This window comes from Sander vitreus, chromosome 17 (assembly GCF_031162955.1).
Source record: "Sander vitreus isolate 19-12246 chromosome 17, sanVit1, whole genome shotgun sequence".
Taxonomy (NCBI): domain Eukaryota; kingdom Metazoa; phylum Chordata; class Actinopteri; order Perciformes; family Percidae; genus Sander; species Sander vitreus.
This window is the reverse complement of record NC_135871.1, coordinates 11,297,452-11,317,999: the sequence shown is the minus strand read 5'-3', so window position 1 is coordinate 11,317,999 and position 20,548 is coordinate 11,297,452. Positions and strand designations below refer to the sequence as shown.

At 39.7% G+C, this 20,548-nt stretch overlaps 1 protein-coding gene across 1 annotated transcript; it reads left to right on the top strand.

The window, feature by feature from the left end:
• Nucleotides 1–13,406: 13,406 nt before the first annotated feature.
• Nucleotides 13,407–20,220, top strand: LOC144532512 (opsin-5-like). Its single transcript, XM_078273305.1, has 6 exons — nt 13,407–13,573; nt 15,731–15,936; nt 18,021–18,120; nt 19,063–19,167; nt 19,261–19,484; nt 19,652–20,220. Exons 1-6 carry the CDS (start codon nt 13,435–13,437, stop codon nt 20,105–20,107), a joined length of 1,230 nt encoding a protein of 409 aa, XP_078129431.1. The 5' UTR covers nt 13,407–13,434; the 3' UTR covers nt 20,108–20,220.
• Nucleotides 20,221–20,548: the final 328 nt, after the last annotated feature.

The following is a 20,548-nucleotide window of genomic DNA, read 5'->3' as shown; positions in this document are numbered from 1 at the left end:
CTGAGTTTTATTTCCAAAAAAATCATGCAAACCACTCACCCCCAGAGCTGCAACCACACCTAGTAGAACTCTGTTTTCCTCAGGGGAGAGTTGTTAGATGGAGTGTGTTTTTTTAACCTGTCATGACTAAAGAACTTCTTTCATGATGCCAGGCGGGAATGGAGAGTGTTAGGGATTAGGGTTTAGTGATCACCTTTTCGTTTACCCTTCCCTGAGAGCATCCTGCACAGTAAACAAATGGTCTTTATGACGGACTAGTTGCAAGACCATTTAGTCCTGTTATTTTCACACCTTTCCATTTACATGTCGGAATATAAAATAGATGCCTGCAGGTGGTAAAGTGAGCTAATCACCTAATTTTAACATTCTTACAAGTAAGTACTTCTAAAATAACTTGTAATTACAGTAGAGAGCAATTATCATATGTACACGATGGGTTTAAAATGTTCAAGCTGACAGGACAGAGCATTATTGAGGTGGTTTAAACCTGGGAGATGATTGACAGCTTCCCTTTTTTTGTTGCATGTCAGAGGCCTGTGCCTCCACAGTGGCTCATTGATGCTTCGACCACTACACCCACTCAAGGGAAAACAGAATAGGTGATCATTTGATACCTCCAGTGAAATAGCCCACCCTGTAGAGAGTAGAATAATAGTCAACACAGTGAGGACCTCTGACTGACTGAGCAAACAGTGTAAGTGTTTCTTCAAGTGGCCCATTATGAAAACAATATGTGGATGGGAGGGTTTTGTTATAGTTAAACCTTGTGTTGTCTTCCCGTCAACCTTGAAAAAAACACTTATTTTTTTACAGTCTGTTTTTGCTGTTTTCCAACATTTTAAATTGTTAAATCTTTCTTCTACACATTTTCAGCGCTTATTTCTACGTCCCATATTTTCTGATATAAAACAAAAATTGAAAACAGGTCAATGTGACCCGAAGTCAACACAAGGGTTAAGGCACGTGTCTCACTTCAAGGCTGCTGAGATTATTTTGTGGAGGCATTGACTATAAACCTGACATAAATTGTAATTTTTTTCTGCCTTAGAGTAGTACATTAGATGCTAAAGGACTGACTGTATGCAGCACTGTGTCGGAAAGTGGCTGTGAGCTATTTTAAAGAAAAGCCTGATTGTAAATTATTGAGCTGGTGGAAAGGGATTTCCTTCAAAATTTGGGATTTGGCCCTTCTATCACCCTTAGTTTCAAGATGTAGTTCAGGGCTTACACAGTGGAAAGCCTTCAGGGCTGAGTGTGTCCACTCTCCAGCACTGGCTGCTACACCCAATACACAACTTCATTTACCATGGGAGGGTTATCTTTCTCTCTCAGGGGAGGCTACAAGCCAAGTCTAATCTTGTATCCAATGGCAACATCTGTCTTTTATGAGCACATTTATTTTTCTTGCTCGCTGTTTATTTATGGTGGGTGTATCGCTGGGTGTTTGAGAGAGTAAAAATGTAGTGTTGGTATATGTATTTATATATGTACATATATGTGAACATGGACTTATTTATACCAGGTCAGCCTTAGCTCGGAGCAATAAGGAAAACTGCGCTATCTAGAACGTGAAGTTTACACTTTAAAAATGTTTAAAGGAGTATTTCAACTTTAAAGAAGAAGAACAAGAAGAAGAAGAAGAAGAAGAAGAAGAAGAAGAAGAAGAAAAATTGGTTTTAACCAGGTGCTTTGACTGAGCTACATGCTACATCATTTTAAATCTAGATGATGGTCGATGATATAACACCCTGGAGCATTGGGAATAGCTTCAATAAGATAATATAAATAACAAGTGTGTCATTCACTCTCAGTTCCAGACATGAAACTAAAATAAGAGGTACCCAGAGATGTTTGTTTTTGCTGCCTGATTTGTATTCGTGGAAAGAGTTTACAATCATCACCTGACTGTCTGTCTGTTCAATTTTCACTGTTGCAGAGTGATAGGTCTGTGGTAAGGTCAGTAATAGCTGGTCTTACAACCTCACCTTCTAATTTGAGACGCCAGCACCTTTTTACAAGGTGTAGAAGGAAAACAGCTTGTGGAAAAGCAACATTTAAAAAGAAAGTGTTGTAGCATGTACGGGATAAAGATAATTGATCAGTAGAGGGAGGGGATTATTTTAAGCCACTGGTGATTTTAAATAAGTGTTTTTTTGGGGAAAAAAGAAAAACTCTTGGAGCGAATTCATCAATGTCTGCATACCTTGGAGTGAACTCACGTAAGCTCATGTATTATCTCTCACACTGCAGCCTGTAGCCACAAAGCTGTCAAAGACTGAGGTGGACAGAGGAGAGCCAACACTATCATGCCCGCACATGACCTGCAAATCTATTAATCTCAGTTACCAGATCAAGAGCCAAACCCTTGCTTTTGAGTTCATAAAAACTATGCAGATGAATGAGATTTGAGTCAGTGCAGCTTGTCAACACAAAACTCCAAAAGGTCTGTTTATTACCATTGCACTGAATTGCCTTGCACTATATTTATATTTAAATCTTAAATCTCAGACTATTCTGATATTGCACTATTCCTTCCCTCTCTTCAATTGTTATTGTATATTTCTTGTAAATTCTATTGTATTGTTATACTGTATACTTAACAGAATGTTTTTTTATATTTCTTACTGTCCTTTCTGTTTTTATTCTTTATATGTTAAGTGAGTGTTGTACTTGGAAAGCAAAGATTAACTGGAGTCAAATTCCTTGTTTGTTTACGCAAACCTGGCCAATAAAGCTGGCCGATTACAGACTCACATCCAGATGGCCCTCTAGACAAAAAGGTTGTGTTTAATGGACAAGAATAGTGATATCCTTAGCATGGACATATATCCTCCCCAGATGATGATCAGGAAACACACTGGCCTTGGACAGAGGTGGACATGTTGAGACGTGGGTTTGACACAGGGATGGGTGGGGAGACGATATTGAGGGAAACAGTGCACTGTCAAGGTGAGCTGCAGGCTGCCCCGCGGTGCATTCCTTCAGCTCGTGTGCAGCCAAAACACTTGATGAAAAGTGAAAGTGCAGTGAGGACTGAGCATTTTCACAAGAATAATGCTCTGTCTGTCTGTCATACCGCTTTTCCCGCTCCCCTTGTCCTCCCTTTTTTTTCTCCATATCTTTGTTGCCCTTCCCGCGGGTCATTCATGTGAGGACAGGAGTGATGATTCGGCTCCACCTCTGACCCCAGTCAGGTTCACTGTGCAGCAATTAGACAACCAGCCCATTCTCATCTCACACTACTTGGTTAGTATGAACCCTGCCCTTAGAGTTTTAGAGATTAAAAACAACTACTATTTTAAAAAAGTGATCTTATGATGATCATATTATATATCATGTTATATTTAAGGTTAATATACAGTATAGTCACCTGGCAAATGTCTTTAATCAACAGTGATGGTGAACTTAAGCTGCACTTTTGGTGAACTCACGCATGACAGTGCTAAGACTCCTTAATCAGGTCAGGTCAGTCATAGCCTAGTCCAAATTTCACTCCCTATTTTCTATTAGTGCACTACATTCATGGTCCACCATTTTATTTTAGTTTCAACATTTTGAGTGTGTAAATGTATCCACTAATTAATTCCCTCAAAAGTTCCACAATGCGCTGAAAAGTAGTAGAAAGTAGTGTCCATGGCATGTACACTACTTTCTGCTTAGACCCTTACGATGCAATGTGCTGCACCTTTAAGAGATGCGAAAATATCCATTGACTCTACAGCTGTCAATAATGACCATAATGATGATAGGGTAAACTGTTGAGTGCCCACTATATAGGGAGTAGTAAATTAGTGAACAAGGGGGTGATTATGGTGCCACAGCCATAAACTACACTTACTCTACAGTCATGCTAGCAGCTCTGTCAGGCTGTACTTTAGCACAGTGGTGCCTTAAGCTAAATGCTAAAATAAGCATGCTAACATGCTCACAATGGCAATGCCAACACGCTTAGCATGCATGTTTAGCAGGTATAATATTTACCATCTTCACCATCTTAGTTTAGCTCGTCAGCATGCTAACATTTGCTAATTAGCACAAACCACACAAGTACACAAGTACAGCTGAGGCTGATGTGAATGTTGTTATTTTTGACTATTGGAAAAAAGGGGACTGAGTATACAAAGATACTATAATAAATAGCTGTGGATGCCGTGAGGGGTCCATAGAGAATGCCTATGTAAAGGGTCCAGAATTTTGAGCAAAGATGAAAGCAATTAAATGTAGGCCTTTTGAATCTGATTTGCTCAGAGTTAAGCAAAACACACATTCCTGAATTGGCATTAGCAATAGAACAGGACTGAAGCAGTTTGCAAAGTAACAGGTTTGCAGATCCGAACATGTTGGCATTTATACTGTAAGTGATCTAAAATAAAACATAGAAAGCAAGGTTATTCATAAATATGAAATGTGACGTGTAATACGACTTCAGTCCACGTCAACATAACCAAAGAGCAAAAGAAATGTCTCTTTAGAAGCTCAGACTTTTCACATTGTACATTCCCTCATCATAGAAGCGCGTCATGTGATCACCGGTAGAAGTCATGTGTGCCTTTTCATCATGATTCATGACATCAAAATATATCAAAGACGTCCTGGTGAAAGAGCCCACGGAGAGGTTTAGTTTCATCAGGATGTTTTAAAGCAGACTGTCTTGGCCACACGCCCAGGAACAGGCCTGAAGCTCTTTCATCTCTCTGTGCCCGACAGCATCTCACAGCGTCTCACAGCACTGCAGGCATTTTGTGGTATTGTGTCACTTTGGCCCTGTTCACACCTGGCATTAACATGCATCTTGGGTGATCTGACCATCACAAGTGGACAGCTCTAAGTACAAGACACATTGAGCACGCATTGAGAGCTGACCGCTCAGACCACACTCAGAGGTGATCTGGCCCCACATTCTTTTAGTAGTGTGTACACAAATGTGTCCTGGGCCACATTGAAGGACCGTCGACTCAACTGACGTCCTCTAATCATGAGTACGTACTCATTCACATGCCACCAAAGGCGTCATATTAAAGTGCTTCAACTGGCCAAACAAAAACCAAAATGGATACTGGTGGATGGAGTACACACAAAACACTCTGTCTACTTCCATTTGGGCCAAAGAGTCAGTACAACGGAAACTGGAAGATTGTTATCACAACCGGGACATTGAAATTTGCCTGGAATACACCAAGGAATAGACCCAGTCTGTATTGTTTTGATTTCTTCTTTTTCTTCTTTTAATTTCCGGCAGACTAGGCACTGAAAGTGCTTTGCTGCCTCCCGCCGGTTAAAAACAACAACGCCTTTGGTCTCGGTCGGAAATAATGGATGTGTTTATTTGCATATAGAGCAGGGAAGTGAGATCCAATCACAAGTCGTCACTCATGTGCAAGTGTGAACTGAGCCTTTGTGGCTATGTAGGGTAACGTGATTTGAATAAGAATATTTCCCATTTTCATGCAAACATATTTATATTTGCTTTGTGGAATGAACTCTTCAGTTTGTATTACCATGAATAGCTGCCATGATAGAAAAGATCCCTGCTGGATCAGGCTCTGTGCTTGAGCCTGGGTCTTGAAACTAGACATGTTGTCAAGGAGGAGCAGACCTTGACCTCTGTCATATGAGCTGTAAAACAGAGCCCTCCTTATCCACAGCATCAGACCATGATGTGTCTGCTGGGGGATGGGGTCCCTCTGAGATGTTGTTTTGAAAATCTATCACATCATCTTTCACAGTGATTCAGGATTTAACTTTAGGGCACAGTAAACATAGACTGAGTTAAAAAGCAAACTCAAATTTACACATACAGTATAGTATGTCACTACTTTTTAACTGATGCTATTTTGACTACCTCATGTGGTACTGGAAGAAAACCTCAGCTAGTAAGTGACTGCAGTGATTATCAGATGTTTTAGTTGGGGGTTTTGATAATCATAGGGTAACGCAGCACCAAGGGTTATAAAGTTTAATGTGCACTACTGCAGCAACCTGTGTAAATCACTGTATAATTAAAGTAAAGTGTGAATTAACCTCTGCGATGTGCCCAGTGGCACTACTGATAACTGGCATCATATTGCATAGTCACTCAAGCCTGGCAGTCATAGAGCTTGTTACCACAGTGAGAGGTGTATTTAAAAATCTTGAGAGAGCATTAATAAGCATTACGGAAGAGCACTTGTGTCACACATGGCAGTTTTCTGTGATTATGAGGATATTCAGAGCATTGAACAACAATTTGACTATGTGTCACTCGTAGTGGTGAACCTACAGAGAATCATCACCTGAATCTGCAGCTCCACTCTGAGCTTTATAATGAATTTTAGCTCATTGTTTAGCTGTCCGGTCCGTAACTTACTGTTTTGGTTCACTCTAACTGCTCTCATAGCATTGGGCTGCAGCAGGCAGTTTTTTTTATAGAGAAAAAGCTCTAAAAACACTGTACACTACCTGCTCAGCATCAAAGGGCACACAGACACAGTTAGCAACTAGCTGGTGACCATAGTGAAACATTTAGCAGCTAAAGAGCCAGATATTTCTCTAAGAGTTGGTAGAGACCAAAAACAGAGCTGAAGAAGGGTGAATATTGGACTTACATTAACCAGGTGACTAGAAACACGACTCCAAATAAATGATAATGTTGCTAAGTGACTGCTGGATGTGTGAATAAGCAACCGTTTACTTACAAGTTTGCCATATCAACTTAAACTTTTGTTTTACTTTTATGAACATATTGTTGACAATTGCATATAACATTTTGTTTTCACAAATGTTTGATCTAAATGTGAGGAAAGTGAGCTAAGTAATCAAAATATATCAGCTATAAAATTGTATCAGATTTTTACATTTACAGTTACTAACCGTGATCAGATTAATAACTGGGCTGATGTAATACCCATTATTTATGGGAAATATGCCACTGGAATCCTGAAAGGATGAGGTAATTGATTCTATCCTTCCTCCTTCTCCTTTCATCACTCAGATTTATGACGGCTCAGATTTTTATGTGGTGTTACTTTCCTGATTAATGAGACAGGTAAATCAGGACTGGGATTCAAACCAGATTGTGAGAACTGGTTTGGAGATCAGTATTAAGAGTATTTCATCTGTTGGATGGATCTGTTCTATCAGCATCAGACACTGTTAACATACAATACCACGTGGCTGGCATTTTGAGTGGAAGCCCAGATCTTGCCAGGTGTTCTACAGCTGGGCATTGAGTCACTATACAAACCGTGAGTCACTGTACAAACTGTCTGGTATGTTGTCCAGGTGGTCATGGAAGCGCCTCCTTTCAAGTAAGACCAGGCTCCTGCATCTATCCATCTTTGTACCACATGCATGCACATTTATTACCTGTTCCCTGTGCACCTCACCTGTACATATTTATCATGTAAATGTACATCATGTGTATATGTTGTGTATCATAGATCATTTTGAATTTAGATTAGGCTTAATATGTCCTTTGGTTGCGATTGTTTTTCTAGTTTCTATCGCTGTCACTGTAATGATCTATTTTCTCCACTGGGATCAGTGGACCTTTGTGTGATCAATAAACAAATATCAAAATGTATTCGGTTTATATATTCGGACATATGTTCTCATTTGCTTCTAGACATGTAAGTCGGGTAGACTTAACACTTTAAAAGAATAGTTTGATACAAATGTGCTTATTCACTTTCTTGCTGAGAGTTAGATGAAGTCAATCTACTCATCTAACTCTTAGCAAGAAAGTGAATGAGCATATTTCCCAAAATATTAAACTATTCCCTAAATTACATGTAGTTATGTGTTTGAATAATAACTGTGTATTCAAAGCCAGCTGGCAATACTCCAGTCCTCTGTGACCCTAATTGTGAATAAGCACAATGTGTAAATGAACAGACTTTCTAAAAGCATGAATAGGGTGATTCAGTTGGTTTGGTGCATTCACATTTCTATAATGTTCTTTTGATAACCAGAGGCTTTAAAGGGGCCTTGAAGGGGCCACATTCACCCAACGGTCAGCAGGTCAGTTTGAAAATTGTTGTGTTCCTTCTTAATTAGGCTCAAACAGGCATGTGTCACGGGTCATCCGAGTGTCATCTTTAGAGATAACAAGTTTTTGCTGAGGGAGAGGATAATGGTGCAACCCACTAACCTCCTATCACACCAAAGTCAACTCAGCGACCCTGATGGGGCGTCCGGACTGCTGAGAACGTCCAAGTTGTTAACAGGGTCACGTTTTTTTTAAGGAGATTTGAAATGCTTGTTTGATGTGACTTTGATCTTGACTGACAGTTTCAAGACTGTTTACTCCTGCCATTGACAGAGGCGCTCATGTGTTGCAAAACATCAGGTTGGGGGACAGGTGGGCTCCATAAAGATCTGCATTGTAATAGCTTGTCAGTTTGTCAGGCTCCTGCATCTGTAGCTCCTCAGTGCAACTATGGGTCACTAGTCTCGCATTGCCAGACCTATACATTCAAAGCGCTGGGGAGGAGGGTCTGGCTAGGCCACACAGCATTCCGGGATGGGAGAAAAACATGCTCTGGTTTATTGGCATTTCTTTAAACCAATCACAATCGCCTTAGCACTGCATGCAATAACGGTGCCTCTGCAAAATAGCCTCGGGAAGGAACTTGTTTTGGTGGAACATGGACAGATAGTCTAGCTAGCTGTCTGGCTTTACCCTGCAGAGATCTGAGAAGCAGTTAACCATAGTCCTCATAAATCGACCGAAGTTTAGAATGCCAACACAAATAATGCGGAAGATGAGGGACATCCATCGGATCTTCCGGTGGCACCGGAGCAATCCCCTAAATGAATCGTCATGGATATAGACTATAGGTCACTAATCTCCTCAACTTTAAATAGTACGTTTCCATATACGCATTGTTTTCATGGATGGATTGCCCCGCTTCCCAGCATTGCACGCTAGTGGGCTTGCCATCAGTTTCTCTTCAATGACAACTAACAAGCAAAGAAAACAGTCTACACCCTCCTAAAACCGCGATGGCAGCAGCTGATTGGACGAACGCCGTGGGTCTGGCTGCTCCGGGATTTCAAAACCGTCCATAATCTTATTTTACAAAAATAGTTAACTGAAACATGTTTCTGAAAACATTTTAACTGAGAAATAGGCCATGCAATTGCTGAATCTGTGTTTATTTCAGATTGACAAAGGTCAGTTTAAAAGATTTTCCTTAGCTTTTGAGAGTTGTTGAGCTGAGCCGCTCCTCATTTGCATAAAGTTGGCTGGAAACAACAAACATACTCTGGAGGAGAAATTGCAAAGTGGATGCAGTGCCCAAATAAATGTTTGCATGTGGTTTAGAGCCAAAGATCTTGAGCCACAAAACCAATCCACATCGCTCAATGGGCTCGACACAGAGCCTGTGTTCACTAATTTGCTTTTAAATGCATACTAAACCATTAATCTATTATTTTCCTATTGGGTTTATTATGGCATATTATGCAAAAAGCATGTGAGATAACAGTGCAGCCACTTTCTCCTGAATTTAATAGTTGCAGATAAAACCAAAAATACAAAGTGTTCTTTTCCTGTGTTAAAGTTGTAGACAGCAAAACAAAAGATTTTGTAACACCATGCACTTGTTTTCAAGTAATTATATTTTAAGCAGTAACCTCTGCTGCTGCAGGCTTGCCTTGTCAGGGCAGAGACCTGTTTTGGTGCAGGGGGTAAAAGGAAACACAGTCCAGTCTTTGTACTTGTGGTAAAGTCACTGCATGAACTATGCGCTTCACTGAGGGATTTCATAAACTTTTGACTTACGAGTAGCATTTCAAGAATCTCAGAGCTGTACCATGAATCTCCGGAGTGGGTTTATCACACTGTCCAGATCTTACCTTATATATAAAGTATAATATCCATATCATCCAAATTATATCCACTGACTTAATAATTCAAAGGAATGTAGACTTTCCTGTGGACTTTGTATGCACATGTGTTGTAATAATGCATCATCAAGCTTACATAGTAACGAGTTGACGAGTTGTAAAATAACAACAAATGGGCCCACTTCTGAGAACCAATATTACTCCGAAGAGATTCAAACCCTTTGAGAAGAAGGTGTGAACATGCTGTGGGCAGGCAGAAGTGGTTTATAGGAGTTTGTTACTGGACCTATGCCATCTTCCCCTTTGAGCCAGCTGGACGTTGCTTTAAATTAATCATCCTGTTTCTGAAAATAAGCTGCTTTTCATTAATTGTTTTATTTTTATTTTTACATCAAAACTCATCTAGAGCAGATTTGAGAGCCTTATGTTATGAAGTAACAAGTCCACAAGCCTCTATAGAGGCAAGAAAAAAAGGCCAGATTTGGACAGACTTTCATTTGACAACTGGAGGCCATGTTATAATATTGTATCTTTAAATAACTGTGAACTAAAAGGAAGTATAGAAATGTTTTACTGCTGTAAAGGACATACTTAACCAATATCATGCACAGATTGACCCAAAACATGACAGGCAAGCCATTTACTTCCATACTGTGTGGAGCCTTCATACAAGCAGTCCTTGTGTGTCTCATTCAGTGACAGGGAGAGAGCAAGTGTGTGGACCTTTTTAAGCAGATCCTGTATTGGTCTCTTGACCTGGTGTAGCCTGTGTCCTCTGTGAAGAGAGGCTTTGTTGCCCTCAGACAGCTCGTAGCCTTTAACACACACCTTCATAATAGTATCTGTGTCTGTGATTTTCCATTTGGAAACGTATGAGCTTTTAACCTCACATCCCAGGCTTCGCTCCACACACAGAGGGAAAGAGAGAGAGAGTAAGCATCATAAGCCTAATGATACAGTGGCCCACTGTGGTTGCACTGTAATCGCCAAGCTTCTCACACACACACACACACACACACACACACACACACACACACACACACACACACACACACACACACACATGCCAAATCAGTTAAGCAAATCTTGATGTCTTCCTGTAACATGCTAACGCCTGAGCATAGTACAGTGTACAGTACGTGTCACTGCTTTGTGCTTAGCTTTGCAAACCTGATATGTAAAATGTTTAAAGATGGATGTTTGCCAAAAAACAGAGCATAAATGTCTGGACGACTATGGACTGATTGCTAGATCCTGCCTTAAAACAATTGTTATGTTTGCTGTTGAAGGGCACAGATTTCTTGCTGCTGAGTGCAGGTTCCTCTTTGGCCTTTTACCTGTTAGCTTAGCAACAGTGTAATCTCAGTAGCAGCTGTCTTCAACACTGACGGCACGAGAAGCGCTGCACGCTTGCTGCCAGACAGTCTAATCTCCTCACTTTCCCTGTAAGAGAATGGCAATCGGTGTGAAGATCATTCTTCAATTATGTTAACATACTTTACTTGCAGTAAAGTCTAGCACCTCAACATCTGGCACTGTGAGTAGTGCCATGAGGTTTCTGCACGATGCCTCCCACAACCATTATCACATTATCCACTTTAACCAGAAGACTCATACCACAGAGGCATCAGAAAACCCCCCTCTCTCAGGGCTGCATACACAGGGATCACTGCAGAGCTGAAGCTTGTGTCGTGTGGCATCTCTGGGTGAAGGTGGGGGTGAGCAATGACTGGGTTCAGTGTTTGCTGCTGGATGGGTGACAGTTGGGGTCAGAGGTTCACTTTCCCCTTAGCTCCATCACTCTTTCTGGACTGGCTTTCAGAGGCTCAAAGAAAAGGTTTGATGAGGAGGACTCGGAAGCATCGAGGCATCTGGCAGCAGCAGCAGCGGCTGCCCTTCCTTCCACATCCTGAGGGCCAGAAGAGCTGCTCTGTGGCGGCCAGAGGAGGGAAACAAGGTGCACACTGTGATCTAAACACAGACCGAGGGGAGCGGTTCAGGTTACCCACTTCGGTAGGTGTGTTGCCACAGAGAAGCTCACTGTGAAGAGGAGAAGGCTGGAGGAGGGGAGATGTAGTGCAATTGTAAGTTTACACACAACAAAAGGTTTTTAATCAATAAAACCTGACCAGCATTTGTTAGTGAAATCCACAAACTCTCTTCTAATAGATACTTGTTTCTGACTGTAATACTGTAAATCATATGGAAGGCTTTCAGATGCTCTCACACTGATATCAGAGCACAATGAATATGTCAGCACTCACAGTTCACACTGACTTCATTATACTTTATATTATACTACAAATGATACTTCTGTCCTCAGTGTACATTTAGATGAATGTGCTCTACATTTTAGCTAAATGCAGTCACACTGGCAGGTCTAAAGCTATCACCTGCATGACCCTCTTCTAAATGGAAGTGATTAGTGAAAACTAGAACATGTCTCTGGAGAGGAGGTGCCAGTTTGTAATCATTGGTGCAGGACTCTTGCGCAAAGTATAAAGGGATTTTTTGAATGTTTAGGATGATGTAAATTGTTGCCAGACTGAACAGCTTGTTCACCAATGCTGTTACACACTGCCTCCAGACAATATAAAGTGACAAGATCTTTCCTCATGTTGGTCTGTAGGGTCTTTGAACATACAATTTATGAATATTTCTTAAATTAAATTGTTTCTAGGATTTCTTGCAAAGTTAGCTGAGAAGATCGATACATATCTGTACTGTAACTATGAAGCTGTTTCCAGTCTTTGTGCTAAGCTAAGCTAACTGACTGCTGGCTTTAGCTTCATATTAACATATCTATTAAAGTATTTTTTAGAAACCCTAATATTTCAAAACTTAAAAACTTAAAACTTAACAATAATTATAATAAGCTGAGCTAAACTCAGATAAAACGAATTTGGACATTTCATGAACTCCTTCATTGGGCACTTAGAAGTAAATGATTTAGTTCGAAAGACTGTTTTTATCAATGTTTTTTGTTTATTTAACATCTTGAGAATGTTACAAATAGATTTGGCGGAACATTGGACATACTGTATAACTTTAATCCTTATTCTGTATTGATGTCTTGACGGAAAAGTTCAACATCCAACTTACGAGTTGGCTATTCAACACAATTGCATTCACATAAAATATTCTTGGAAAACAAAAGCAGGAAAATAAACGATTAACAAATATCAGCAATTGCATAGGAGGCAGTTTATAATTTATTAAAAAAGTTCAGCATTGGTAGGTTTGGACTCTGCTGAGGACCATAAGGAGTCTTTGTGTGAGATGATTCTCTAAGGACTTTAACTAATTTAAGCTAAATTAAGTCCCACCAGAGATAATTTCCATTAGTGGTCCATAGCTGACTAGACATTTTCCTGTTGGCTTGGATTTCCACCCAAAATCTTTATCTGCTTAGTTTCTAAGGAATAGATAGGATTACAGGTACAATCATTTGGACAGTGAGTGGTGAGGTATTAGTGACTGTGTCTAAGCTGGATTTAAAATGACTGACTGGTCATTCCTTCGGGTGAAACACAGTTGAAAGCAAGGGAGAGCAGAGCTACTGTACAGGACAGCAAGGATTCATGCCTTGGCATCAAAACTCAGGCCATGGAAATAACATTGAAGGGTTTTCCTGTAAAGGTTGTAAATATTCCGTGGAGGAATAATAACCTCAGTACTCTGCATACAGACCCCCCTCTGTCCGAACAAGGAGAGACCATCATTGGAGTCTATCTGATAGTGTTGGGTAAGTCAACCATTATACTGGAATTTAATATAGCTTGAAATGTAAGGTTGCAGCGTTTGATTCATGAAGAATGCCCATGTTAAAAATATGAATCATTGTGCATTATACTACTGAAACATACCATATATTAATGTATATGAAAGGACATATATAAACTACTGAGAAAATGCTTAAAATATTTTGTTTTAGTTTCAAACTTGTTTTGACTACCATAACTATGTAGCACTAACTGTAGCACAAAAAATACACCCTCTCAAAAATAGTTTTGTCCTTTAGATCCCTTAGGATGAACACTAGCAAGAAAGAGTTACACATTATTAAGGAGTCAATGACAAAAACAACTGTTGTTCCCCATGGTTCCAAAGGCCAGTGCACCGCCAACAGACAGTTTGGTCTGTGTCAGTGACACTGTTTGTCTGTTGGTCCATGTCAACTAATGCAGCCGAGGGATTTTATTTCTTTATAAAAAGACAAGGGATTCTCTTGGATTTTCACCACTGCAATTTAATCCCAGAGTAGTTCCGCTATTCTGGTCTCTATTCTATAGGCTTATTAATTTTATTTTTTATTTAACCTTTATTTAACCAGGTAGGCCGTTGAGAACAGGTTCTCATTTGCAACGGCGACCTGGCCAAGAAAAGGCATGTAGGCGTGCAAGACAACAATAAATTATTATTACACTTTATTTAGTAGTTTAACAGCTAACACAATGATAGATGTCAGGAACTAGGAATGATACAGTACAACATAATAAAACACTTTACTTAACTCTACTCTACTTTGCCCCACTCTATTGACTCTACTTTGCTATCTTTTTCACTCTATTATATTCTAATCTACCCTATACTCTATGGCAGTAACACTATACTACACTGCAATATACACCACTATACCATACAACACTACTATACTATATATACTACACTACACTATACTATACAACTCTATACAACACTGTAATATACTATACTATACTATACAGAATGAATAAATGCATGAAATTTGATTGTGTCATGCATACTGTATAACTATGTTGTGCTGATCTTGGTACCCTGCCAATGCCTCCATGAATTGACAGAATGGGAGCAAATCTATGAACCTGCAGCAAACATCGTATAGCTCTACTCTGTATGGTTTGTACAATTTTAGATTCTTTTAAGCACCATATCCCAACAGCACAGTTCACTATACCCTACAATACTCTACACACTCTACTATGTTCTGTTCTGCTCTTCTCTACTCTACACTACTTTACTATACAATGGAATTATGTGGTCCACATTTGTATATTATACTATACAACACTACTACTACTGTATAAACACGTCTCTGCTCAACTATACTAAACTAAAGACGTGGTTACAATTCCAGGTGCTACAATCTACTGTATTACTATACTATTTTGCATTATACTATACTATGCTATAATATATGATAACACTTTTCGACGCTATTGTACTAAACTTCAGATAAATCAGATTAGTGATGTTTGTGCACTATATATACTATACAAATCTATTACTATACTATACAATTCTCTACTCTGTTGTATTTTACTATACTATACAATACTCCCAATCCCAATACCCCAATCTGCTACTATACTATACTCTACACTATAATCTGTTCTACTTTTCTCTACTCTATTTTATTTAACTATACTATCAAATTATGTGATCCACATTTGTATACTCTACTTTGAAATACAATACAATCATCTACATAAATCTACTCAACTTTACTATATTACACCATACTATACTATACCATGGTCTACTCTACTATACTCTACTCTACTATACCAAACTATACTATACAACACTATACTATACCTTTTTCTACTCTACTATACTCTACTATACCATACCATACTATACTACACTATACTATAGAGTATACCATTCCATATCGTACTCTACTATACTATTCTGTACTATACCATACCACACCATACCATACCATACCATACCATACTATACATACTATACTATACGATACTATACTATACTATACTTTACCATTCCATACCATACTATACATACTATACTATACCATACTATACCATAATCTACTATACTGTACTATACTATACTATACCAAACAGTATGTGGGTGACTAAATATTAACTGAATATGCTGTATGTTTGTCTCTCTGTAGGATGGCTGGCCTGGTTTGGAAACAGTTTAGTGATGTTTGTCCTGTACAGACAGCGGGCCTCGCTTCAGTCAACAGATTTCCTCACTTTAAATCTTGCCATCTCTGATGCCGGCATCTCCATATTCGGCTACTCCAGAGGGATCCTAGAAATATTCAATATCTTCAAGGATGATAGGTATTTGATCACTTCCATCTGGACATGCCAGGTAAAAGCCACACCAAGAAAATACTTGATTTAAAAGAGTTCAATTTAAAATAGTCACTTATTACGTTATTACGTAATACTGTAATATTCTATATGTATTTTCCACCAAATCTTACTGTATATGGTGGTGCACTTTGCAGCATTAACAATTAGTCAAATCCCAGGAACGTTGGTTTGAAATGGTCTGAAAGTGAAGACTGTGCAGAGTTGCAAGAAACTCATACATCTGCTCTCTTGGGCCAATCCCAATTAATGAAGTACATTAAAGGAATCTGTGTGTGTGTGTGTGTGTGTGTGTGTGTGTGTGTGTGTGTGTGTGTGTGTGTGTGTGTGTGTGTGTGTGTGTGTGTGTGTGTGTGTGTGTGTGTGTGTGTGTGTGTGTGTGTGCGTGCGTGTGCAAGGGATTATGATAGTAGCCATGTGGGCTGGAGGTTAAATCTGTAATAAGATTACCACTGTGGAAGCCTTTAAAATGGAGGAAACTCTTCAACCAGCGTGGCACCTGTCAACAACCAAACGGGAAGCAAATAAGAGACATGATTGCATGATTTAATCTTATGTTCTTATGTTGCTGAATTTTGAAATGTAATCTGTATTAAATAAACAGATGAGATGTTGTGTGTAATTTTGAAGACTTTATGTTTTCCTTCTCCCACAGCCTCATCTTGAAATGAAATGGTTGTCATACTTTAGCTTGGAATTCATCCAGGGTATTTTTCTTGCTCAAGGCTAGCTGTGGTGGAAACCGTGATATCCGCAAGTGAACGAAAACAAGCTGGTGTAACTAGAACACTTTCAGTCTCAGAACTGTAAACCCCAAAATCGGAGTGAGAGAGATATTGTAAATTGCAGTCTGCTGCTCTTAAGCTTCAGTACATGCCACTGAGATGATCTCTCAAGCGTCCAATCTCAGGTTTCCAGTCGAAGAAGAAATATTGGGATAGCAGCAGTACGCCCCTCTCATTTCACCTTCCCCTGGGAGAGGTTGGCTCATATAGGGAGTGTCAGAAGTAAATGAGGGGCAAGTAAGAGGTGACAGAAATAGAGGAGGGAAGGAACAGGAAGGTGAAGGAGACAGGCATGTGAGAAGCATTAGCAGATTACTGCATGGAGCATGATGGGACATGACCTGTTGCAAGCTGAGCCAGATCCCTGTGTTTTAAACCCTATGGGACAGGACATATGATAGAGTCTGACACCCTTTGATGTTGCAAAGGGGAATACAGGGAAAGGATTGACAAAGTAGTGTACAAGGTGTATAAAAGGTACTCTGATTTTAAGTCATTACTTTTATACTTGTTCTGTGATCCAAATTTCACAACATCTTTTCTCTTGAACCCAGGTAGAGTCAGAGATAAAACATTACTATGAACTGTGAGATGATCTGCGATGATTAAATCACATAATTTCAGGAAAGCCATTGTCCTAATGTCCTTGTCCTAAATTCTTATAAAAAAATAAATAGAAAATGTCCTGAATGAAAACCATTCTGGTCCAGACGTTCAGTCCAGTGATCTGTCAAATGTGAGGGTGTAAAAACATGATGACTGACATTAATGGGATTAGGACTAAGGAAGATCAGAGCCCTTAACTGATCTGTGTCACCTGGAAATGGCACAGTAGGGAGCTGGGTTTTGCACAGTTGGAGCCAGACTGAAACACAGTCGCATAATACCTTTTAAGGAGATCTGTGATTAAAAGATAATCTTCCCAAACAATGGATGTAATGCTAAAAAAGATGCATGGTTTAATCATTGAACTTTTTCTCCACCAGATTTTTGTGGAAATCAAGGAAAATGTAATAACAGCTATAATATAAAATAAAATAAAACTGTCCCAATGCTGATCGTGCAAGTTAAAAAGCCTGCAGTTCATATCAAAGGAAATGCTCTGGGTCTGAAGCGTATTGGCCAAAAGGCAGGAAGTGCCCTGATAAAGCCCAAAGCAAAACAAACTCAGCAGACAAAGATCTGGAACCATTAGGCTGACAATGGATCAGTGCCAGAGGCTTCAATCTCCACTCAAAGACATTTTAAAGATGTGATGTCATGATTCACCAACCACTCTCTCTGTGCTGTCTTCCAGGTAGATGGCTTCCTCACCTTGCTCTTTGGCCTTGCAAGCATCAACACACTGACTGTTATCAGCATCACCAGATACATCAAGGGATGCCACCCAAACAAAGGTCAGATCAAACCTCCCTGAAATTAAAATTATAGGACATAAAGAAAGTTTCAGACCAGCGTCTCTGCCCGCCTCACATTCCAGCAGTTCTTATCTGACAGAGAAGTGTGTTTTTCAGTGCTAATGAAACCTTATTACCGACTTTAGCTGTAGAAATTACTACCACTTCTCTCCAGCAATTTCATTTACATTTCTCCAACATGTCATTAAGTTAACTTGAGGTGAACTATTTTCGTGTGCAACTGATGCCGAAGAATGTCTTAATTATATAGAAATTAGGTTGAGCAACTGTTTACTGTGTTTGTGGCTGTAAAACACAAACTATAGAAACTATGTGTGGTTTTCTTTTTACATTGGTGGTTGTGCGATGAACATTGGTGAGATATCAAATGTATTATGTATACAGATATTAATGTAAATCATACAGTCATACAAATGCAAGAGGATTTTATGTCCAATTAAAAGGAATTTAGGCCAGGTAAACTTGAGTAGGTATCCAAGCAACAACATAAAGTAATTCAGCCTAACAAAGCTAAGTAACCCATAGCAACAAAGGCGCTGTATGTTACCAATCCTCTTTCATAAACTGTACTGCTTTTCTCGTGTGGTTTATTGACACAAGATACATGAGCGTTGCTCAGAAGTTGATTTTCTTTCTTCCCCTGAATACAAAGCAATGTGTCCTTTGTCAACAGAGGTTCTTTTCAGTCGCAGATGTTTGCAAAGGCCGTTCTTATAAGAAAAGGCATCATTGTTCAATAAATGTCACAATCTTGACATTCATAACAAGTCAAGAATGCTGCATCTTTAAGTGCCTCTCACTTTTTTCTGTCGTGCGTTCGCCAAGGTCATAACATTTAACCTTTTCAAACTACAAACTATCACACAATCTGTTCCATAACTTGGGAATATTATGTTGTAATCCTGCTGTGTGTTTCTGCAGCTTATTGTATCAGCATTAACACCATTGCCATATCGCTCATCTGCATTTGGACCGGAGCGATGTTTTGGTCTGTTGCTCCACTGCTTGGCTGGGGCAGCTACACAGGTCTGTTCTCACACACTGATCTAACAAAAGAAAGGCGTATACGACTTTTACATTAAAAGCCTTGATCTGACCTCTGTGTCTTCTGTTCCTTAGATCGAGGTTATGGCACCTGTGAAGTGGACTGGTCCAAAGCCAATTACTCCACCATCCACAAGTCCTACATCATCTCCATCCTCATCTTCTGCTTTTTCATCCCTGTGATGATCATGCTCTTCGCCTATGTCTCCATTATCAACACGGTGAAAAGCGCTAACGCCATGTCAGCTGATGGTTTCATCACCACCCGTCAAAAGAGGGTGGAGAGAGATGTCACAAGGGTAGGGAAAAAAAATTCAAGTTTATTTCTGAGGTTTTTATTAGAGAGACTTGATTGGAAAAGTAAAATGAGACTCTTTAAAGCTCTACTTAAAAGTGTCCTGTCTGCAATAAATCTCCTCTAACTATATTCACATCCTGACAATTGTTCCCTCATGTTTCTCTCTAGATTTCCATTGTAATCTGCACAGCTTTCATCATGGCCTGGTCCCCATATGCAGTGGTGTCTATGTGGTCAGCCTGGGGCTTCCATGTGCCAAGCACAACCAGCATCATGACCCGTCTCTTTGCCAAGTCTGCCAGCTTCTACAACCCGCTCATCTACTTCGGCATGAGCTCCAAGTTTCGCAAGGACGTCTCTGTGCTGCTGCCGTGCACACGAGAGCGCAGGGACTTGGTACGTCTGCAATACTTTCAAAACATCAAATCCAAAGCTGGGGGCACGCCCCCACCTGCATCAATTCCTGTCCTGAAGCTGGAGGCAAAATATGCAGCATCCAATGCTGAAAGCGACTCAGGGGTCAACAGCCCATCTCAGACTCCTCCATTTAACCCACAGGGGGTCTTCCACACTGACCTGCCCTCACACATTGAAACATCACAATACTGGTGTGACAGGCTCTGAAGACATTTTACTTGATTACAAGGGGAGATTAAGAGTATTTTTATATTTTTTGGTCTTACCCGTGTTAATAAATAATGTATGTGTAACGAATGTTAATAAATTATTTTATGAATCTCACGTCGCACTTGTTGAAATAAGAGTTTTAATTTCCAGGTCTTACATGACCATTTTTTTTTAGTTTTTTTGTTTTTTAGTGACCATTCAATCCAAATTAGTAACAGCAGATTTAACAAAATTTTCTCGGAGTATCTCCAGCTGATGACGTAGTCAGTAATGTAATGAGACAGATGCACAACAACATCTGGAAACACTGGACTGTCCTCAGCTCAAATGTGATGGCACTAAATTCTGCTCTTGAGGGCACTCCATTACATCTACCATACATCCATCATCCCCTGATAAATGCCAGACTAAACTTAGCCAAGTACCACCTGCCTATAG